This window comes from Juglans regia, chromosome 10 (genome assembly GCF_001411555.2).
Source record: "Juglans regia cultivar Chandler chromosome 10, Walnut 2.0, whole genome shotgun sequence".
NCBI classification, from domain to species: domain Eukaryota; kingdom Viridiplantae; phylum Streptophyta; class Magnoliopsida; order Fagales; family Juglandaceae; genus Juglans; species Juglans regia.
In genome coordinates, this window is record NC_049910.1 from 32,782,879 (window position 1) to 32,804,226 (window position 21,348).

Sequence of the window (21,348 nt, forward strand, 5' to 3'; positions counted from 1 at the left end):
GGGACTCGATGGAGGTTGAAGAAAAGTTGCATGTTCTAATATTTTTAAATTTTTTTGCTGCTCTTGAAAGGAAACCCAGCATCATTATTGCTGCTCCTCTTATCTTCCTTTTTAATGTGGATACGTATTGTATTGAAAAGGAGACAAATTTTCATGAGCTAACTTAATCTTTGGGCAGAAACAAGATAAAAAAAGAGACCTAACTATTCACAAGAATTAGTTTTTAACCTTATGTGCATCTCTTATTCAAGAATCAGTTTTTAACCTTAGGCTTTATTATATGCCTAAAGATAAATGGGTTTTTACACGACTTTCTCTTATACACATGGCTACTTTCTGTTATTATATGCCTAAAGATAAATGTGAGAATCTTTGTCATGTTTGAACTCAACTTGGTATTATACAGAGTAGTTTTCTTCATTTTGGCAATAAAAGGGCAGAGAACATAAGCAAAGCATACCAATCAGTAGCCGTAATTAGCATACATTCTCATTTGCAAACCACAAGAAGTAAATCCCAAATTTTTACAGACAGCATATACAACACTTGCACTGTTTTTCACAAGAAATAAGAAGCATGTATCCCTATTCTCGGTTCAATACACTGCTCTATGTATCCCTATTCTCGGTTCAATATCAGGGAAAATCACACAAAAAACCCTAAAAAAACTCTAATCAGGAGAAATCACACATTCCATAGAAAATCACACAAAACAATTTCTGAAATTAAAACAAGTGGCTTGCACGAAATCACCTTTTCTAGGGTTTCCAAATAGCCGCACGAAATCGAGTACTGGGCAAGAGAAGAGGTCGTCGTTGATGAAGGAACAGCCCCGTGGTGCACTTGAGCTTTCACGGCTTTGGGCAAAGGTGTAGCAGAGCAGAGAGAAGAGAGAGGAAGGAGGAAGACTTTCGAGGGAAATGGGTTTGTCGAAGAGAAGAGAGCAGAGAGAGCAAGAGAGAGCAAGAGAGAGGAAGGAGGGAGGGAGACTTTTCGAGCAGAGAGAGCAGAGGGAGGGAGACTTTTCGAGCAGAGAGAGCAGAGGGAGGAAGACTGGTTCGTCGAGGGCTCCGGGTTTGTCGAAGAGAAGAGAGCAAGAGAGAGGATGGAGGGAGACTTTTCGCGCGAGAGAGAGGAGTCATTCGGATGGAAGAGAAAAAATATTATTTTTAATGTTTGAAGATTAAAACAGTGCTTCTTCAAATTTGAAGAAGCACTGTTTATAGCTATGGATAAAAATGAAGATGAATAAACCAATGCAGATGATTTTAGAGGCATATTCTTCAAATTTAAAGATGAATATAAAGATAAAGAAGCCACTGCCAGTGCTCTGAAGTATGTTGAGTTGTTGACTTTTGAGTAAGTAGTTGATAAATGTGTGGGTCCCATAAATATTATAGTGATTTTATTTTTAGTAATAAATATTATAATGATTTTATTATAGTGATTTTTTAATATTAATAAATATTGTAGTGATTTTATTTTACTTTTATATATAATAATGATAAATAGTATAATGATTTTATTTTTAATTTATATATAATTGTGATAAATATTATAATGATTTTATTTATATATATATAATAGTTATAAATATTATAGTAATGTTATTTTTTATTTATATATTATAGTGATTTTATTTTTAATTTATATATAATAGTGATAAATATTATAGTAGTTTATTTTTTATTTATATATAATAGTGATTTTATTTTTTATTTATATATTAGTGATTTTATTTTTTATTTATATATTATAGTGATTTTATTTTTTATTTATATATTATAATGATTTTATTTTTTATTTATATTTAATAGTGATAAATATTATAGTGATTTTATTTTTTATTTATATATTATAGTGATTTTATTTTTTATTTATATATTATAGCGATTTTATTTTTTATTTATATATAATAGTGATAAATATTTTTTATTTATATATTATAGTGATTTTTATTTATTTATATATTATAATGATTTTTTTTATATTTAATAGTGATAAATATTATAGTGATTTTATTTATTATTTATATATTATAGTGATTTTATTTATTATTTATATATTATAATGATTTTATTTTTTTATTTATATTTAATAGTGATAAATATTATAGTGATTTTATTTTTTATTTATATATTATAGTGATTTTATTTATTTATATATTATATATTATTAGTGATTTTAATTTTAATTTATATATTATAGTGATTTTATTTTTTATTTATATAATATAGTGATTTTATTTTTTATTTATATATTATAGTGATTTTTTATTATTTATATATTATAATGATTTTTTTATTTATATTTAAAAGTGATAAATATTATAGTGATTTTATTTTTTATTTATATATAATAGTGATAAATATTTTTTTGTTTATATATTATAGTTATTTTTTATTATTTATATATTATAATGATTTTTTTATTTATATTTAATAGTGATAAATATTATAGTGATTTTATTTTTTATTTATATATAATAGTGATAAATATTTTTTATTTATATATTATAGTGATTTTATTTTTTATTTATATATTATAGTGATTTTATTTATTTATTTATATATATATAACGATTTTTTTATTTATATTTAATAGTTATAAATATTATAGTGATTTTATTTTTTATTTATATATAATAGTGATAAGTATTATAGAATGTTTGTGAATAGTTATGAGTAGAGATTGAAGTGAGTTTATGGGTCCCATTGAAAGTATTTTAGGTTGTTTGGTATGTGAAGTATTTTCAAAAGTACGAGAATACTTGAAAAGTGTTGAGGACACTTGGTCACCCAAACACAGCCTAACTCAACATTCATACACAACGATAATGGTTTATAAAAAAAAAATCGTATATATTTAAAGGGAATTTAGCAGCGATGGCCATTCTGTTGACTTAAGGATCCAGCGCATTGACTGATGCTAGTTCACATAGGGTCATGACAAGCGTACAAGTGTCCCTGTGTCCACGCAGGACAGGCTATATATTCAAAGTCTCAAATCTCCACTCATTCTCTATAAAGGGGAGGTTTGTATAAAAAATCTTTCAATTCATATTATTTTATTTTATTTAATTATTATAATTTTTTAAAATTTATACATAAAAATATAATAAATAATTTAATTTTTTTAAATCTTAAAATAATAATAATATCTTATTTAATTTTTAAGTTTTATTTCAATTCATTTTAAAGCATCTCTATCGGATGCCTATACCATCAAATTCTCTAAACTTTATTAAAAAATTTACCTGTTTCTTAAATAATTTGAATTTGAATTTAAATAGTAACGAAAACTTAATAAATAAAAAATAGTTTGGATCGGGTGTTTATGACTGCGTCCCACAACACATGCGTTTGTCTTTAGCGCCACCAAATGTCAAAATATTTGGTCCTAGGCGGCTAGGCCACCCAAACTCACAACATTAAGATTTTTTCTTCAACATATTAGTATCAACTGCCAATTGGAGTTTCTCCATGAACAAGGTAAAGATGGACAAGGACTTGGCGTTTGACCTCCATGATACCGATTGAAGAAACATTTAAAATAAAATAATGTTGTCTATTATCATAGCATGCATAAACTGAATGGAAGAAAACATACATCATCCATGATTAAAAGATGAGCTAGCCATCACTTTTATATATCTTAAATAATCTAGTATTTGTGTGTTGAGGAGACTTTTACTCTCTTCGCTATGTGACACAAATGACTCTTAGGAGTCTAATGTGCCAACTCCATGTATATATATATACATACCAAAACAGTAGAAATGGAAAGAAGGACAGAAGAAGAAGAGAAGTGAATCAGAGTATGCACAATTAAATGCAGGTGGTTAAACTAACCATATGCATGTATGCAATACAAAATAAGATAAGTGCAAGAAATAACATTAACATGAAATTATAAACATAAAGCTTAGTAAAATTACAAAACTTTTAAAACAGGTAGTGCAGATTTGCACTTACAAAAATATATAAGGAATAGGTTGAGAGCAGAATAAGGTAAGAGAGGAAGAAGGCAGAATAATATTTATATATATATATATATATATATATATATATATATATAAGGGTAAAAGTTTCCTCAAGTGCTCACTAAATAGCCTAATCTATCATGGGCTCACATTATAACTATGCTAATCTACAAATAAAAATACAACAAGCAAACCTCTGAAAAGGATGCCTTACAAATATGGAAGCTCCCACTTAAAGTCAAGCTTATGCAACAATCATGAAATCTGCAATATATGTGTACAATCTAATTGATTAAGCAAATCGATCACATTTATGTTAATTGTATCATTTGTTACATTGTATAGAAGAAGGCGATCATGTGGACCTCTCAAAATTGCATCTTTCTATTTTTCAATGACTTGTACCATCTACATTACCAGTACACAATATACTTACTGGTTTGGTGTGTTAGTCAAAACCATGTCTCGACAATTTTGTTCTAAGTTTCACCTTCGAATTAAGAGTTTTGCTATTTATAAGCCACACACACCACACACTACAATTTCTTTTAATTCTTTTATTTTTTTTGGTTTTATTCTTATTAAAATAATTGAATTCTTCTGCTCACCATCCATATACCACACATTAGGTAAGAAAAAAAAATAACAAAAAGGGTGATGTATGGTGTGTGAGGCTTATGAATATAGTTTTTTCATAATTAAAATGCTTTTAAAACTTTTGCTAAAAATTTAGAAATTCTTATAGCATCAGACTAAAAGTAAAGGATAATGATAGTCTTACAATCCTTCTACCATCCTTTTACTATTTTATAGTATATTTGAAATTATTATTTTTTATTATTTTGTTTTAAGTATTTTTTTAACATCCTTAATCATTAAGAAAAAAATTAAAAAAATATACAACTTTACTAATAGTCATTTCCTTAACCATTAAGTAAAAAAAAATTAAAAATAAAAGTAGTAGTAAATAAATAGTAGGAAGTAATAAGTCTATCTTACCCAAAAGTAAAATTAGTATATTCAAGGAATAATGATAGTCTTACCACTCTTCTACTACCATTCTATTGCTCTTTTAATTTTTTTTTTTTTATATTTTTCTTTTACTTAATAGTTAAAAAAGTAACTATAAGATTGTATATTTTTTAAATTTTTTTCTTAAAGATTAAAGATATTAAAAAATACTTAAAAGAAAAAAAAAAATAAATACACTAAGAGTAGTAAAGTGGTGGTAAAATAATTGTAAATCTAGCATTATCCATATTCAAGACAGGAATCTCTTACACCATTTCTAAACTATATTTAAATAAAACTCCTTAAACTGCCACCTAATTTACAATCACGGATTTCAAATTATAAAAAGTTATAATATTATACCCATTTTTCTATTTAATTAAAATGATAACATTATTTCATATAAGAAAATCTTAAAATAAATAAATAAATAAAGGACCACCAAAGGGATGGGCCAAAATAAAATAATCAACATTGATAGTATTATTATGATATTAGTTCTAAATTATTTGATATCATCTTACGAGCGAGATGATTAAAGGATAATGAAAAACGATATTTAGCAATATTACATTTGGCAATTCATTTTATCAAATTTTTGAGGTATTTGTATTTTCTTATATAAAAATCACTAATTCCCTATTGACGACCCGCGAGATCAGGAAGAAAGATAAAAAATATAAAAAACCACTACACAGACTACACGCGCAAAAAACACGGAAAATCACCAGCTTTTGTGTTTTTATATTTTATTGATGAATCCGATTTGCCAATCGAGTGTGTGGCAGTTATAAACTTGGGGGTAATTACTAGGGAGAGTGATTGTTTTCAGAGATGAGATATTTTTAGAGGAGAGAGAAGAAATCAAGTCATTTTGTTTATAGAAATTGAAATATTGTATCGTAGAACAGCCGAAAAACTTGAAATATGAGGCCATTGATCCTAGTTGGTAAAAGAACTGAAACAACCACTCTTCCTAGTCATCGATGACGTAGATTGGTTTCGATTACCCATCGGTATGATCGAACATGACGATGACAAGTGACTTCTTTAGCTTCGCTAGGGACTAACACGTCTGTGTGTTTGTACCTTTTCATGGGAAGAGTGGTAGTGAGTGTTTGGAGTATGAAAAATTCTATTCTTAAGTTTCATATATTATATATTATTTTTTTTTTTTTTATTAAATATGTAATATATAGATTATGAATAGAATAATTCAATTATTTTAAGAATAATAAAACTAAAAAAAACTTTAAAAAATTAAAAAAAAAAAATTTTAGTATATAGTATATAGGCTTATGAATAACAATACTGTCTGCGAGGCTATCCACTCATCTGGAAGTTTTTTTCATAATTTTATGCAATCTCAGTTTTTATTTTTTTAAATCTAGTGGATATTTGACAATTTCACGACTGATGGGACGCGTCCAGCAACAAGATACTCAAGTTGCTTTCTAGCCAATAACAGCGGGCCACGTATGAATACAATTTGCACAATATCCTTTTGTTCCAGCATTGCAAATTTTGTCCATTTTGAGGAATATTTCCCATTTTGTAATCGTCGCAAGGTTTCATACAATGGCAGCTGTCCTATTTTGACCAATTGACAAGGTATCGCAAATTGGCAATGCACCCCCTCCGTGTGTGTAGATATATATTATAATTCTTTTTTTAATTTAGAAAGTTTAAATTCAAATAAAATAATTAATTAATAATTTTTTCTATTTGAATGGTCGTGTATAAATGTATCACTTATCTTGGACCCATTATAATTATGAAAAATTAAAACATCAATTTGTTTTTTTTTTAATCATTTGTAGGTTCTACTTTAGGAGTATACTATGTATATATGAAAGGCTTGCAACTATATTTTTTTAAAATGATTTATTTTGATAAAGTGACACCATTCCATCGATTGATTTAAAAAGGAATGATATGAACATCATTATAAATATGTAATAATTAATATTGAATAAATAAATAGACGATTTTGTTTGTGATTAATAAATAAAAAGATCATATCCATTCGTTTTTTGTAAAATGAACTGTAATATATGAATTAGTATCCAACTCAGCTTTTCCCACTTTAGCCACTTGCCTTTCATCGCATGGTCATATTATCTGGATGTCGACACTATTTTTGTGATACCCACAAATAAATCAATTAAATAATCACATTATATTAATAATTATCACACAATCTTCTAGATATATGCCTTTCCACTCTAATTTAAAATTTTATTGATTAATTCCTGAAATACACAAACTTGAGCTATAAGTTTGCCCTCACATATTTACAACCCAACCTAACTCTACTCAACCTTTTTTTTAGGCTGCGTTTCAATGTTGAATTGAGTTGAATTGAATTAAATTAAGTTGAGATAATAAAATATTATTAGTATATTATTTTTTAATATTGTTATCATTTTAAGATTTGAAAAAGTTAAATTATTTATTATATTTTATATTAAAATTTTAAAAAGTTATAATGATGAGTTGAGATGGATTGAGAAAGCAAACGAAGTAACTAAAAAATTTCGAGTCAACCTAACTCTACTCAACTAATAAGGCTATGTTCAATGTTAAGGTGATTATAGATGATAAAAATAGTGAATAGTTTGTGAATAATTTTAAAGTAGTCTAAAGTGATTTCACTAACCAAATATAGTCTAAATTTACAAATTTTTATTAATTACGTGATATTCACATAATTTTAAAGAATTCTCAAATAAATCTCATAAAACTACCGCCTACATAATAAATTAATATAATTTGATGCAGTGTATTAAATTGTAAAATTAATCTGAGTTAATATATTGAAGCACGTCAATTTATATTACTTTTAGAATCGTTTTGTAAAACTAAACTCTCAAAATATATGCTTATTATATAATCAAATGATAAATGTCAAATTTTAAAACTTTTTGAAGGAATTTCCTCAATTTTCCCGTTATAAATATTTTCTCTCTTCGGCTCTTACTCTCTCTGTAGAGGGTAATTGTCTCCCTCTCCTCATTTTCTTTCTTCCTCTGCTTCTTATTTTTTCTCTCCTGTCTCTCTCGCTTCTTCTTTGATTCTCGCCCCACGCCCCTCAGTTTACTTTCCTTTGGTGAATGACTATCCTCTTCCATCTTTCATACAACCAATTCAGTAACCCAATCAAGTGAGGGTTTATCATCCTCAAAGTAATTACGGTCGGGAACCAAGAGAACTCCGTCACCCACAAAATTACCGCAGATCCTTTCTGATCTTGAAGCGGATCTAAGCCAGAGATTCAACCTTAACAACAAGCAACGGGAAATATTTGCAAACCATCGGAAGTCCCTGTGGTCTTGTCTGGGCAACCAAATACTTTTTAAGGCCAGAACCATCGGAAGTCTCTGTGGCCTTGTCTCGGTAGTTTCTTTTATCCTTTTCCAATTCAATTCTTGAATCCTCTCGGTCCCTCGGAGCCCCATGCCCCGTCTCTCTCTCTCTCTCTCTAGCATGCTCTGGTTTTCCTCTTCCCCTAACCTTTTGCAAAGCACTGCAACGTTATCAATAATTATATATATTTTACCATTGATGAGTACGATCTCATTTTTTGTTTTGTAGTTGTTTGTTTTGTCGCGGATCCAATGGTGAGACGTTTCTCGAGAAACACCAAACTTGTGAACCGTTCTGACGAACCACTGAAGGTTGCTGTGACAGTGGATAGGACGTTTGTAAAGGATGACGGATGTCTAATAATCCAACCGGGTGAGCACAGGTACATCTGCTACGCCGATTTGGGGATAGAATACAATGGTGGGCGCCTAGTAGAAGTGCTTTTTTACCTCGGAGACCGGCAGACGAAACCAATATTGACATCGCAAATAAGGGACCATGAGAAAATAATATTCTCCAAACACGATGATGGAACCATCGACCACGATCTTATCAAGGGAAGTATGGTCAACATGAACGGGTAATTCCCTTTATTTTATAACTTGTTCAGATGGGAGACCTAATAAAATAATCGGAGATGGAATTTTGATTGACAGAGATGCTTTGTTTTTCTCCTTTTTTTCTTTCATTGGTTTACTTGCTCTGTTATGTTTTGAGTTACAGGATAGTTATCTCAATGAAAGGCGCGGTGAAAAAGATCAAGTCATTGCTGATGTAGATTGGTTTCGAATACCCCTCGGTGTGATTGAAGTGGATGACGACGACAAGCATTCTCCGAGAGTTCTTTAGCTTCGCGAGGGACTAATCTGTGTGTTTGTAACAGATTCATGGGAAGAGTGATTGTCATCGAATGTTTCACTTTACATTATATTGAGAAATACAAAAAGAAACTTTCACTTTACATTATTTGTTTATGGGATATCAATTTTGTCAAAGATCCCTCGACCCCACTCATTTTCTTCATCTTAAAAATGCCACCATCCATCTTAATTGTTTTACTATTTCGATAACATAAATTGATATAAATATATTTTAAGGATTTTCTGAAGAACCTTCTACCTTCCCCGTAGTCAAAGATGCTACCGCATCATTCAATATTCGACTCCCCAATCATCCATGTGCATATAACACTTTATAAATGTGGATTTAGCCATTAAAAATTATTATAAATAAATCACTATTATTATAAATAACAAAATTAAAAAAAAAATTTCTCTAGTTTAATTAGAGTCTTATGGCCTATGGGTAGTAGACTAGGGAATTATAGGTGGGGTGTAACCGGTTCGATTTAGTCTAATTTTGAATATACTTTATAACCGAACTGATATATCTTAGTTTTGAGATTTGAAGAATCGATACCACACTGGATATATTCCAGTATTTTCAATTTTACTAGTTTCGATCCGATTCAATCTGATTTTTTTGATTTTTATATAATAATTATAATAAACTGATTAGTCATCAACTAAAATAAACTTAAGCTAAGTAAACTTAATTTGGACTATCGTAATAAATGTACACTATAAATTGTGACAATTAACACGTCTAACAAGGTTCATACACGTCTAATAACAAGGTTCATACAGCGTAAAAAACGCTTATTCTAACGATATGGACGTCTGATCGGGTCTTCCGTAACTCATTTCTCTTCATTACTTTTAGTCCTACTTTTTCAGTTCTTTTGACCAACTAAAATCATTTAATTAATCAACCACGTCACTTTGTTTCTAGAAATGGTCACGAATGCTATCGATTACACTAATCAGAGCACTAGCCAAATGCCAGTGTCATCTAAATATTTGTCTTATTTGTTTCAAATTTATATGTATTGGACTAGTCAAAGTAATAAGTCTTTGACTTTGAGCTACAATTAGAAGCACCTACCGGTCATACTTAGCGAGCTCCTATGCATGGACCAAACGAATAAAGTATTCGATAAAATTCCATCCAATTTGAAAATCTGTCCTTAGTTTCCAAGTTCTTCTTCTATATTATATTTTGTAATAATTTCTATATTTTTTATAAATAAAAAATAATAGATTGAAGAAAAAAATAATTAGAAAAAAATAATTTAAATATCAAATTAAATTATTAATTAATATATAGTTAGTGTAATTACAAAATATAAAAAAATTAAAAAATAATATTATATTATTATTTTAATTAATTTAATGGCTAGTCTAATGTGAATTTACCCAACCAAATATTAATGTTATAGTCAAAACTTAAAATTTTAGTCAAAATTTAGACTTGACAATAACTAACTCATTACTAACGCTCTTACTTTTCTAACTAGATGTGAGCATTAGTATTAGTATTGGTGTAATTAACTTTTTAGGCAAATTTTGGATAAGATGTCACTTTTGACCTTTTGTCTATCCCATAATAATTTTATATTTTACATTAAATTAGTCATATCACTAGTTATAATAATAAAATATTATTAATTTTTTTAAAATTTTTTATCTATACATTAATATATATCTTTTATATATTTTTTTTGTCTCGTTTTTTATTTTACTTTTCTTAGTTTCCAAAAATCTACACATCAAAATACATGAAATCTATCAAGAGAAGAGAGAAGGGAGTTTGAGTGTGACGAAAAAATACGATAGAAAAAATAGCATAAATTAATCAGTTGGAGGGATAACAGTAATCATACATATATGGCAATTTAACACAACGTGTAACGCAAATGCAAACCGTTTGTTTCTTTCAATACAGACAATTTTAAGAGATTATTAGCCAAATTTTATATTGCAATGGCTAAGCCAATACCATTGCGCTGAGAGTTACCTTTTATAAATCATATGCATTGGAACTAGCCTTTGAGTAATGTTAGATATTAGGGTGTATAAAAATGTAACACTTCTTATTAGTGTAAAAATGATTGGGTACCCTTCAAATGTGTCCCAAAAGTGTCTCCTAGTGTATGTTTTTTTTTTCTTTTTTTTTTAATATTTATAAAAGTTACTACCAGTGAATTTGTTTGTATGTATATTTTTTAATATTAGAAAATCAAAATACATTGAGACTAGGGTGTGTTTAGTTGTTGACATTAACTCAATTCATCTCAAATCAAATATTGATAAAACTCATTAATTTTTCAACTTTTCATAAAAATTTTAAATTCATCTCAATTTATTTTATATATTTAAACACATATGTCAATCTATTTATATTCAAATACATTTCAATAAAATTTATAAAATATTATTTTTTATAGATTAATTCAAATTATTTAAAATCAACTCAATATCCAAAGATAAAGGTTATAAAAAAAATCGTATATATTTAAAGGGAATTCTAGCAACACCCTAGTACTACTGTATATATAATTTTCAAAGTGAAAAGAAGTCTGTCAAACATATGCGATGGCCATAGCTGCTGACTTAAGGGTTTATTTTAAAAAATGAGATAAGATGAATTGAGATTAAAGTTAAAAAAATAAAATAAAATATTATTAAAATATATTTTTTGATATTATTTTTATTTTAAAATTTAAAAAAATTAAATTATTATTTTATTTTATATAAAAATTTAAAAAAATTATAATAATGAAATGAGATAAGATATTTATTGAAAACAAAACGAGGGCTTAAGGATCCAGCGCATTGACTGATGCTAGTTCACATAGGTCGTGACAAGCGTACAAGTGTCCTAGTGTCCACGCAGGACAGACTATATATTCAAAGTCTTAAGTCTCACTCATTCTCGGTAAAGGACAGGTTTGTATAAAATGATATTTTAATTCATCTCATCTCATCTTATCTTATCTTATCTTATTTTATTTTATTTAATTATTATAATTATTTTAAATTTATACAAAAATATAATAAATAATTTAATTTTTAAAAATTTTAAAATAATAATAATATTTTATTTAATTTTTAACTTTCATTTCAATTCATTTTAAAACATCTACATCCTATATCATCAAAATCTCTGAATTCTAATAAAAATTTTACCTTTTTCATAAATAACTTGAATTTGAATAGTTACCAAAAATTAATAAATAAAAAATAGTTGGACTGGGTACACAGAAGTTTGTCTCTAGCGCCACCAAATATCAAAGTATTTGGTTCTAGCCACCCAAACTCACAACGTAGGGTTTTTTCTTCAACATACTAGTCTCGACTGGAGTTTCTCCAGGAACAAGGTAAAGATGGATAAAATAAATATGTGCACAACTTCTGGATTAAACAACAAAATGAATGAACACAATCTCATAACCATGAAAAAGTGAGAGGAAGCTTTGATACCAATTGAAGAAATATTTAAAATAAAATAATGTCTATCTATTATCATAGCATGCATATACTAAATAGAAGAAAACATACATCATCTATGGTTAAAAGATAAGCTAGTCATCACTTTTGTATATCCCAAATAATCTAGTATTTATGTGTTGATGAGACTTTTACTCTCGTCTGACTCTCATGAAGTCTAATGGGCCAACTCCAAGACTTCCTCAAGTGCTCACTAAATAATCCAATCCATTATAGACTCACATTATAATTATGCTAGTCCACACAACAAGAAGCCTCTAGAAATGATGCCTTACAAATATGGAAACTCCCACTCAAAGTCAAGCTTATGCAACAATCATGAAATCTGCAATATATGTCTACAATCTCATTGATTAAGCAAATCGATCACATTTATGTTAGTTGTATCATTTGTTACATAAAAAAGATATTTATAACCGTGAATTGTGCAACCGCCGTGTAATCATTCTGAAAAAAATGAATAAAATATGAGACTTGTATTAAAAAATTAATTAATTTTTTAATAGTGGACTCCACTTTTTTTTAAAGTGATTATACGGCGTTTACGTACTTCACGATTGTATGTAAAATTACTCTTTGTTACATTGTATAGAAAAAGACGATCCTATTGACCTCTCAAAATTGCATCTTTCTATTTTTCAATGACTTGTACCATCTACATTACGAATACACAATATACTTACTGGTTTGGTGTGTTAGCCAAAACAATGTCTCTACAATTTTGTTCTAAATTTCACCTCCGAATTAAGAGCTTTGATATTTATAAGCCCCACGCACCACACACTACAATTTCTTTTAATTTTTTAATTTTTTAAATTATTTTTTTGGTTATATTCTTTTTAAAACAATTGAATTCTTCTACACATAATCCATATACTACATATTTGATAAGAGAAAAAAAATAAAAAATAACAAAAATGGTAGTGTATGGTGTGTGAGACTTATGAATATAATTTTTTCTGAATTAAAATGCTTTTAAAACTTTTGCTAAAAATTTAGAAATTCTTATAGCATCAGACTAAAAGTAAAGGATAATGATAGTCTTACTACCCTCCTACCACCATTTTACTACTCTATAATGTATTTGATTTTTTTTATTATTATTTTTAAGTTTTTTTTTTAACATCCTTAATTATTAAGAAAAAATTAAAAAAATATACAATTTCACTAATAGTCAATTCCTTAAGCATTAAGTAAAAAGAAATTAAAAAAAAAAAGTAGTAGTAAATGGGTGGTAGGAAGTAGGAAGTCTATCATTACCCAAAAGTAAAACTAGTATATTCAAGGAATAATGACAGCCTTACTACTCTTCTACTACCATTCTACTTCTCTTTTTAATTTTTTTTTTTTAAATTTTTCTCTTATTTAATGGTTAAAAAAGTGACTATGAAATTATATATTTTTAAATTTTTTTTTAATAATTAAAGATATTAAAAAATACTTAAAAGAAAAAAAAAAAATACACCAAAAACAATGAAGTAATGATAAAAAAGTTGTAAATCTATTATTACCCATCTTCAAGACAGGAATCTCTCATACCATTTCTAAACTCCTGTTAGATATAACTCTTTAAACTGCCACCTAATTTACAATCACGGATTTCAAATTATAAAAACTTATAATATACCCATTTTTCTAGTTAATTAAAATGATAAAATTATTTCATATACGAAAATCTTAAAATAAATAAATAAATAAAGGACCACCCAAGCACGAGTTAAAATAAAATAATCAACATTGATAGTATTATTATGATATTAGTTCTAAATTATTTGATATCATCTTACGAGATGATTAAAGGATAATGAAAAACGATATTTAGCAATATTACATTTGGCAATTCATTTTATCAAATTGAATAATTTTTAATTTTTGAGGTATTTGTATTTTCTTATATAAAAATCACTAATTCCCTATTGATGACTTGCAAAAATCACCGAATATGCCCCAATAGAATAGTACGTGGCTACGCGACATTGGCTGCGAAAGACTGAGCTCGATACGTTATTGGATAAAATAATCTGGGGAAATGTGAACTTCCAAAACGGCATACCCAACACTGTACCCAGAAGCAATGGCTGCTCCTTCGTCCCTCCACTGCCTCGGACCGCCCTTATTTATCGAAAATTCGCCCCCAAAGAAACCCACCTCCACCACCACCATTTCCACGATCGTCGCCACCGAGAACAGCAGCGTTAATGAAAACTCAACTCAGCTACACCCATCTCTTGTTGCACTGGAAAAGTGCTCCAACATGTCGCAGCTCAAGGTTATCCATGCCCAAATGCTCAGGACCGGCCTTTTCTTCGACGAATACAAAGCCAGCAAAGTCGTTGCCTTTTGTGCTCTCCAAGACTCCGGAAGCCTCCGTTATGCCCGTTTGGCCTTTACCCAAATCCCCAATCCCACAACCTATACGTGTAATTCCATTATTCGAGGCTACACCAACAAGAACTCGCCCCGCCAGGCACTTCTGTTTTACCAAGAAATGCTAACTAGAGGTCTGGCCCCTGATAGATTCACGTTCCCTTCATTGTTCAAATCGTGTCAGGATTTGCGTGAGGGCGAACAGTTGCATTGTCATTCTACGAAGCTCGGTTTCGCTTCGGATTCTTATATTCAGAACACGTTGATGTATACGTACTCCCAATGCGGGTGCTTGGTTTCAGCTCGCAAGGTGTTTGAAAAAATGGTGGAGAAGAGTGTGGTGTCTTGGGCGACCATGATTAAAGGGTATGCGCTATGCGATCAACCAGATGAAGCTGTTAGGATTTTTGAGAGGATGGAATTTGAGGGTGTGAAACCTAATGAGGTTACTCTGGTTAATCTGTTGAGTGCATGTGCTAGAGCGAGGGATTTGGGAATGACGAGACAGGTGCACGAATACATTGATGAGAATGGTTTTGGGTACCACGAGGTCCTAATCACGGCTCTTATGGATGTTTATTGCAAGTGTGGTTGTCTGTCTCTTGCTCGGGAATTATTTGACAACATGCCCATAAAAAACTTGGTTTCTTGGAACATAGTCATCAATGGACATGTTGAGGATAGTGATTTCGAGGAGGCCTTATCACTCTTTAAAGAGATGCAACTCGAGGGCCTCAAGGGGGATAAAGTGACTATGGTTAGCTTATTGATCGCTTGTACCCATTTGGGTGCTCTTGAGCTTGGGAAATGGTTGCATGCCTATATTGAAAAGGAGGGCATAGAGGTGGATGTTGCCTTAGGAACAGCACTTGTTGACATGTATGCGAAGTGTGGGAGCATAGCCATTGCAATGAGTGTATTCCAAGAACTGCCTGAGAAAGATGTTATGACTTGGACAGCCTTGATTGTAGGTCTTGCAATGTGTGGTCAAGGAGAGAAGGCATTGGTGTATTTCTCTGAGATGCAGATTGCAGGGGTGAAACCAGATGCAATTACCTTTGTAGGGGTCTTGGCAGCCTGTAGTCATACTGGATTTGTGGATGAAGGGATTTCACATTTTAACTCAATGTCTAAGACATTTGGCATTCTGCCTAGCATTGAACACTACGGTTGTATGGTTGACATTTTAGGCCGAGCTGGCCGCATAGCTGAAGCAGAGGAGCTGATACAGAACATGCCAATGGCACCAGATCATTTTGTTTTGGGAGGACTTCTTGGTGCCTGCAGAATCCATGGCAACCTTGAGGCTGCAGAAAGGGCAGCTCAAAAGCTTATCGAGCTTGACCCAAACCATGGCGGAACATCTTTGTTTTTATAAAAAAAATATAGCTCGTCAAGGAAGTGGGAGGAAGCTAAAAAGGTCAGGGAACTCATGGCAGAAAGAAACATAAAGAAGCTGCCAGGTTGCAGTTTGATTGAAGTTGATGGTGTAGTTCATGAATTTGTAAAAGGTGACTCAACACATCCGCAATCTTCACTGATCTATGATTAACCGATTAAAGAAAGAGGGTTATGTTCCTTATAAATCAGAAGCGTTGTTTGATATGGATGAAGAAGAAAAGGAGACTGCACTTAGCCACCATGGTAAGAAGCTGGCAATTGCATTTGGGCTTTTAAGTACCGTCCCTGGGACCCCGATTCGAGTCGTGAAAAACCTTCGCGTGTGCCGTGATTGCCACACTACAACCAAACTCATTTCCAGGGTTTACGAAAGAGAAATACTAGTTCGGGATAGGAATCGGTTTCACCATGTCAAGGGTGGAGTTTGTTCGTGCAGGGATTTCTGGTGACGCAAGACTCATCCAATCAAGAGAGCTTTCACAAATTTTCTGCATTCTGTACCACATTCACATAGAGAAGTTTCTTTTTCGACCCTTGTATCCCATTTATCTTTGTGCATTAGTTATATGTTCATATTCATTTCTGTGCCCAAGCTTGTCTATTTGAAATATAACTGGTCATAGTGACGGAAAATCTAAGGAATTTTGTCCCAGATTATGTTATAGCCTGAATAACCTTAGGATGAGGTCGTGGTAAGCAGCTCATGCTGCCTGCGGAACTTACCCCTCAAACTTCTCCATTTAATACCATCCACGAATTCCCTCAAACTTCCATCCAACTTGTAATCACTCCACAAGCTACTGAGTTTAACAATTACCCTTCAAATTATCAAAAACTTGTAAAAGCACCCTAGAGAAACTATGCAAATGGCAAGCAAGAAAGTAAATTTGGAAACTAGTTTTCCACTCGTCTCAGTTCTCACGCATCACCAATACGCTGAACTGAACTCTTCACAGTTAAAATTAAACAGCAAGATTTCCCAACACGTTGCCGTTACAGACAATTTTCTCAGTGACACAATAAGATTTCATCCTTATTATAGAAGGCAAAGACTCTAACTACCTTATTATGTTGTTGGAGATAACTACATGGTATTCGTTATAACATGAACAGAACATGTTTTTTTACATCTGAGAATAATCTGATGTAATGATGTTTCCCTTACAGAGAGAATAAACAACCAAAGGTTCCACAATCAACAAGCTTACTCAGCTGCTTTGAGTGATACGACTACAAGATGCATGAAAGGTCCTCAGTTCAGTTGGGCAAAACATGACTTTTGTTATCAATAAATAAAAGCTTAATAACACAAGAGAAGGAAGGGTGACCGTAGAAAGAAAGAAGTACATGCAAACATTACGCCGTAAAATCAATAAGAAAGGACCATATAATAGTAAAAGATAACAAAAATCACAATCATTTGTCCCTGTTGAAACATGCTCGGAAAGCTAACAGAAAGTACAATTCTAATGACCATAATAAATTGATCGCATACAGAAAGTTTCTTAAATCATGGAAAAAAGAATATACTTAACATCGAACTTCAAGCATCCACTTATCCTCTTCTTCAATGGACAAAAAAGAAAAAAAGAAAAAAAGAAAAAGAAACATAGAGCATAGAAATCCTCATACAGAAGCAAGTTTACCAGACAGGCCCTTTACTTGATTCTCATCTCTAAAATCATCACCGTCATTCTCACTATCAGTTTGCTTCGATGCTGTTGACTCACGCTGTGCTGGAGCACCGCCAGCTCCAGTAACTGACTGCTGATAAAGAACTCCACCGGCAAGTGTGAAGAGGAGGCATAGCAAACCAAAAGGACTGGCATGCTTATCCCAAATTAGCACATTGATGGCAACCGTAAGAAACTTATTAACAACACCAGTCACCGTAAAAGCTGTAGCAGAGATTGCCTTCCTTGCAGCAAACCCAAAGAAACTGATGGCCAGTCCAAAAACGCAAGACAATGATACGGCAAAGAATGCAATGGGTTCAAACCAATTCCCAGAATTAGATCCCAATGTGGCAAACACGTCGACATACTCTCCCGTAAGAAACCAAAACACTGGAGCAATCATCAATGATAACAAATTGTTATAAAACACAAATCCCCAAGTGTTCAACCCAAGATTTGTCACCATATGTTTGATATAAACCATCTCAGTAGTAATTGTCACCAAATAAGCAAATGCCCATGAGTATGCAGTCAAAGAAAAAGCCGAATCCGTGGCCACATACCCAACAGCTCCACCCAATATGATCAACAAAGACACAAAGGTGAGCTTTGATGGGCACGGCTGTCTCCTAAATGTTGTATCTGCTAAAGCAACCAAAAGGGGTGTCAAGGATCTAAACACTATAAATGTATCGACATTCGCGTGACGAAGAAGATTAGTGTTCGTAAAGATTGCCAGATAGAAAACCATAGCAGCGGGTAAAAACTTCTTGGCAATCTCAAATGTAAATTGATCGTGGTGTAGAAATCCTAGTTTCCCTAAAACCCAAACTCCAAGAGCAGAAATTAGATACTGCAACGCAGTCAAAAGGCCAGGATAGTTGAATTTAGTTATGGCAAACTTGTTTATCACAGCAAGCAAGCTCGAACAAAGCGCATACCCAAGTACGAGACTGCTCGTGGCATAGTACTGCTTCGTGGCATCGAATCGAATAGAAGACATCATTAATTCGACTACAATCTGAACCAAATTAAGTGCTAAATCTAGAAGATCTTCAACAATTTAAAGAGCCGTAAAACAAGATTGCACTCTGAGAGAGCTGACTAAATCAGAATTTAAGGTAAATGAAGTGGTAAACCAGTTCATAACAAAATCTGAGAGGTGGGGTAAATGAAATCAAGACGATCTGATACAATGGGAGCAAATTCATATGAGAAAAACCTGACAAATTCAACTGAATTTCACAACCCTTTTAGATTAAGATCAGCAACAACAGAACCAAAGCAGAGATTAAAGAATGAAAATGAAACCCAAAAGAGAGGTGAGGTACACATCACCGACAGAGACGGGATCATCGATCTTGAACAAAATGGAGAGAGATTGAGAATCGTAGACACCTATTGCTCGAGTGAAAGACAGAGAAAAGCTTTGCAAGAGGAAATGGGTGAAGTGCGTGCGAGAGAGAGAGAGAGAGAGAGAGAGAGACGGGGGTGATGAAGAGGGTTTTGTAGTCCCATCCAATGGAGCAGCTGGAAGAAATTCTATGGCGTTGATTTGGTAGTTAATTTGGGACGACGGTCGGCTAATTGGATGTTAAACGACTTCGTTTTCAGAGCATTCACTCGAGCCTGTAAAATATATAAGATTGTAAAATTGGGCTAAAATGTATGGGCTAAACAGTAGAATATTTTAGTAGTAGTTTGAATTTAGAGATGAGTTGAGATGGTTTGTGAATAGTAGAATAAAAATTAAATTATTTATTATATTTTGTGTGAAAATTTAAGAAAGTTGTTTTGAAATTTGAAAAAGTTGAATTGTTTATTATATTTTGTGTGAGAATTTGAGAAAGTTATAATGATGAGATGAGATGAATTGATGTGGGTTAAGATGGATTACGAATACAAACGAGTACATCTCTCCAACAAATAGCACTTGAAATAAGTCAACAAATTACATTCTTTAGCTAAAATTTAACAGAGATATAACCAATCCAATGCCAATCTAAGGTTAAAAGTGTTTCTTATGTAATACATCTTATAACATTTAATATTGTTTAGGTTCATGAGGAGTGCTGATCTAAGTATTAAATTTTATAGAGTCCATACATTTTGTTTATCTCCATTTTTTACAAACAAATGAATAAAAGTTGTAAAGCATTGATAGTATAATACTATAAGGTAAGAATTAAATCTCTCTCAACAAAAAATAGAAAAAAAAATGATTGTCTTTTTTTTTTTTTTAAAAAAAAAAAAGAGTAACATTGATGTCCTCATCTTTTTATATTGGAAGAGAGATAAACACAAATTCCTGTGATAACTTTAAATATTTAAAATAAAATATTGTTTGTCTATTATCATAGTAGGCCTAAATTGAATAGACGAAAACATACCTCCTTCACGATTAGAAAATGAGCTAGCCATCACATTTTTGGATTCCCGAATAATCTGGCATTTGTATGATGATGAGACTTTTACTCTCTTCCCTGTATGATAGAAAATGACTCTCATGGAATCTAATGGGCTAACTCTATTTATATGTGTGTGTGTGTGAGAGAGAGAGAGAGAGAGGTTTAGATAGTGAGTTGAGTTCAGATGAGATGAGATTTGCAAGTTGAATAAAATATTGTTAGGAAGTATAATACAAAATAAGTACCTACAATCACAATATCCAAACAAACAATATGCAAATATAACACACATATCAACACAATGGTAATTGCTAGATTCTCAAATGAAGCCCAATGAGACTATTTCATAGTGTCTCAGTTTAAAACACAAAAAATCTCATAATTACAAAATATAAGCACAATGAAATGTTGCAACCAAGTGCTCACAATAAATATAAAAATACTTCTCCCACTAACTTAATAAAATAGAAGACTCTAACATCCTCAAATGAGTCACATGTTCTTGAAACACTCTTGGAGCCAAACCCTTAGTGGATTAGCCAACATAAGCTTTGTGGGCATGTACACCACAAAAATATGAGATTTCTCAACTTTCTTCTGAATAAAAAAATATTTTATATCAATATGCTTAGAATGCGAAGAGCTTCTAGTGTTTTGAGAGAAAGAAACAACTGCAGATTTATTACAAAATATTTTTATTAGCTTCTTAATGGTATTCACAACAACCAACCTTAAGATAAAATTTCGTAACCATATAGCTTGACATGTAGCTTGATGATGAATTGAAG

The 21,348-nt window shown here is 31.0% G+C and overlaps 2 protein-coding genes and 1 pseudogene across 2 annotated transcripts; 2 read left to right on the forward strand and 1 right to left on the reverse strand.

Annotated features, from left to right (window-relative positions):
- Positions 1–7,986: 7,986 nt before the first annotated feature.
- LOC108991859 lies at positions 7,987–9,339 on the forward strand. The gene is made up of 3 exons (XM_035694566.1): positions 7,987–8,389; positions 8,588–8,939; positions 9,083–9,339. The coding sequence occupies exons 2-3, from the start codon at positions 8,611–8,613 to the stop codon at positions 9,135–9,137; spliced, it is 384 nt and encodes a 127-aa protein (XP_035550459.1). The 5' UTR covers positions 7,987–8,389; positions 8,588–8,610; the 3' UTR covers positions 9,138–9,339.
- A 5,429-nt stretch (positions 9,340–14,768) lies between these two features.
- On the forward strand, positions 14,769–17,120 carry LOC108983718 (annotated as a pseudogene).
- A 725-nt stretch (positions 17,121–17,845) lies between these two features.
- LOC108983719 (GDP-fucose transporter 1-like) lies at positions 17,846–19,710 on the reverse strand. Its single transcript, XM_018955453.2, has one exon. The coding sequence runs from the start codon at positions 19,156–19,158 to the stop codon at positions 18,103–18,105; it is 1,056 nt and encodes a 351-aa protein (XP_018810998.1). The 5' UTR covers positions 19,159–19,710; the 3' UTR covers positions 17,846–18,102.
- Positions 19,711–21,348: the final 1,638 nt, after the last annotated feature.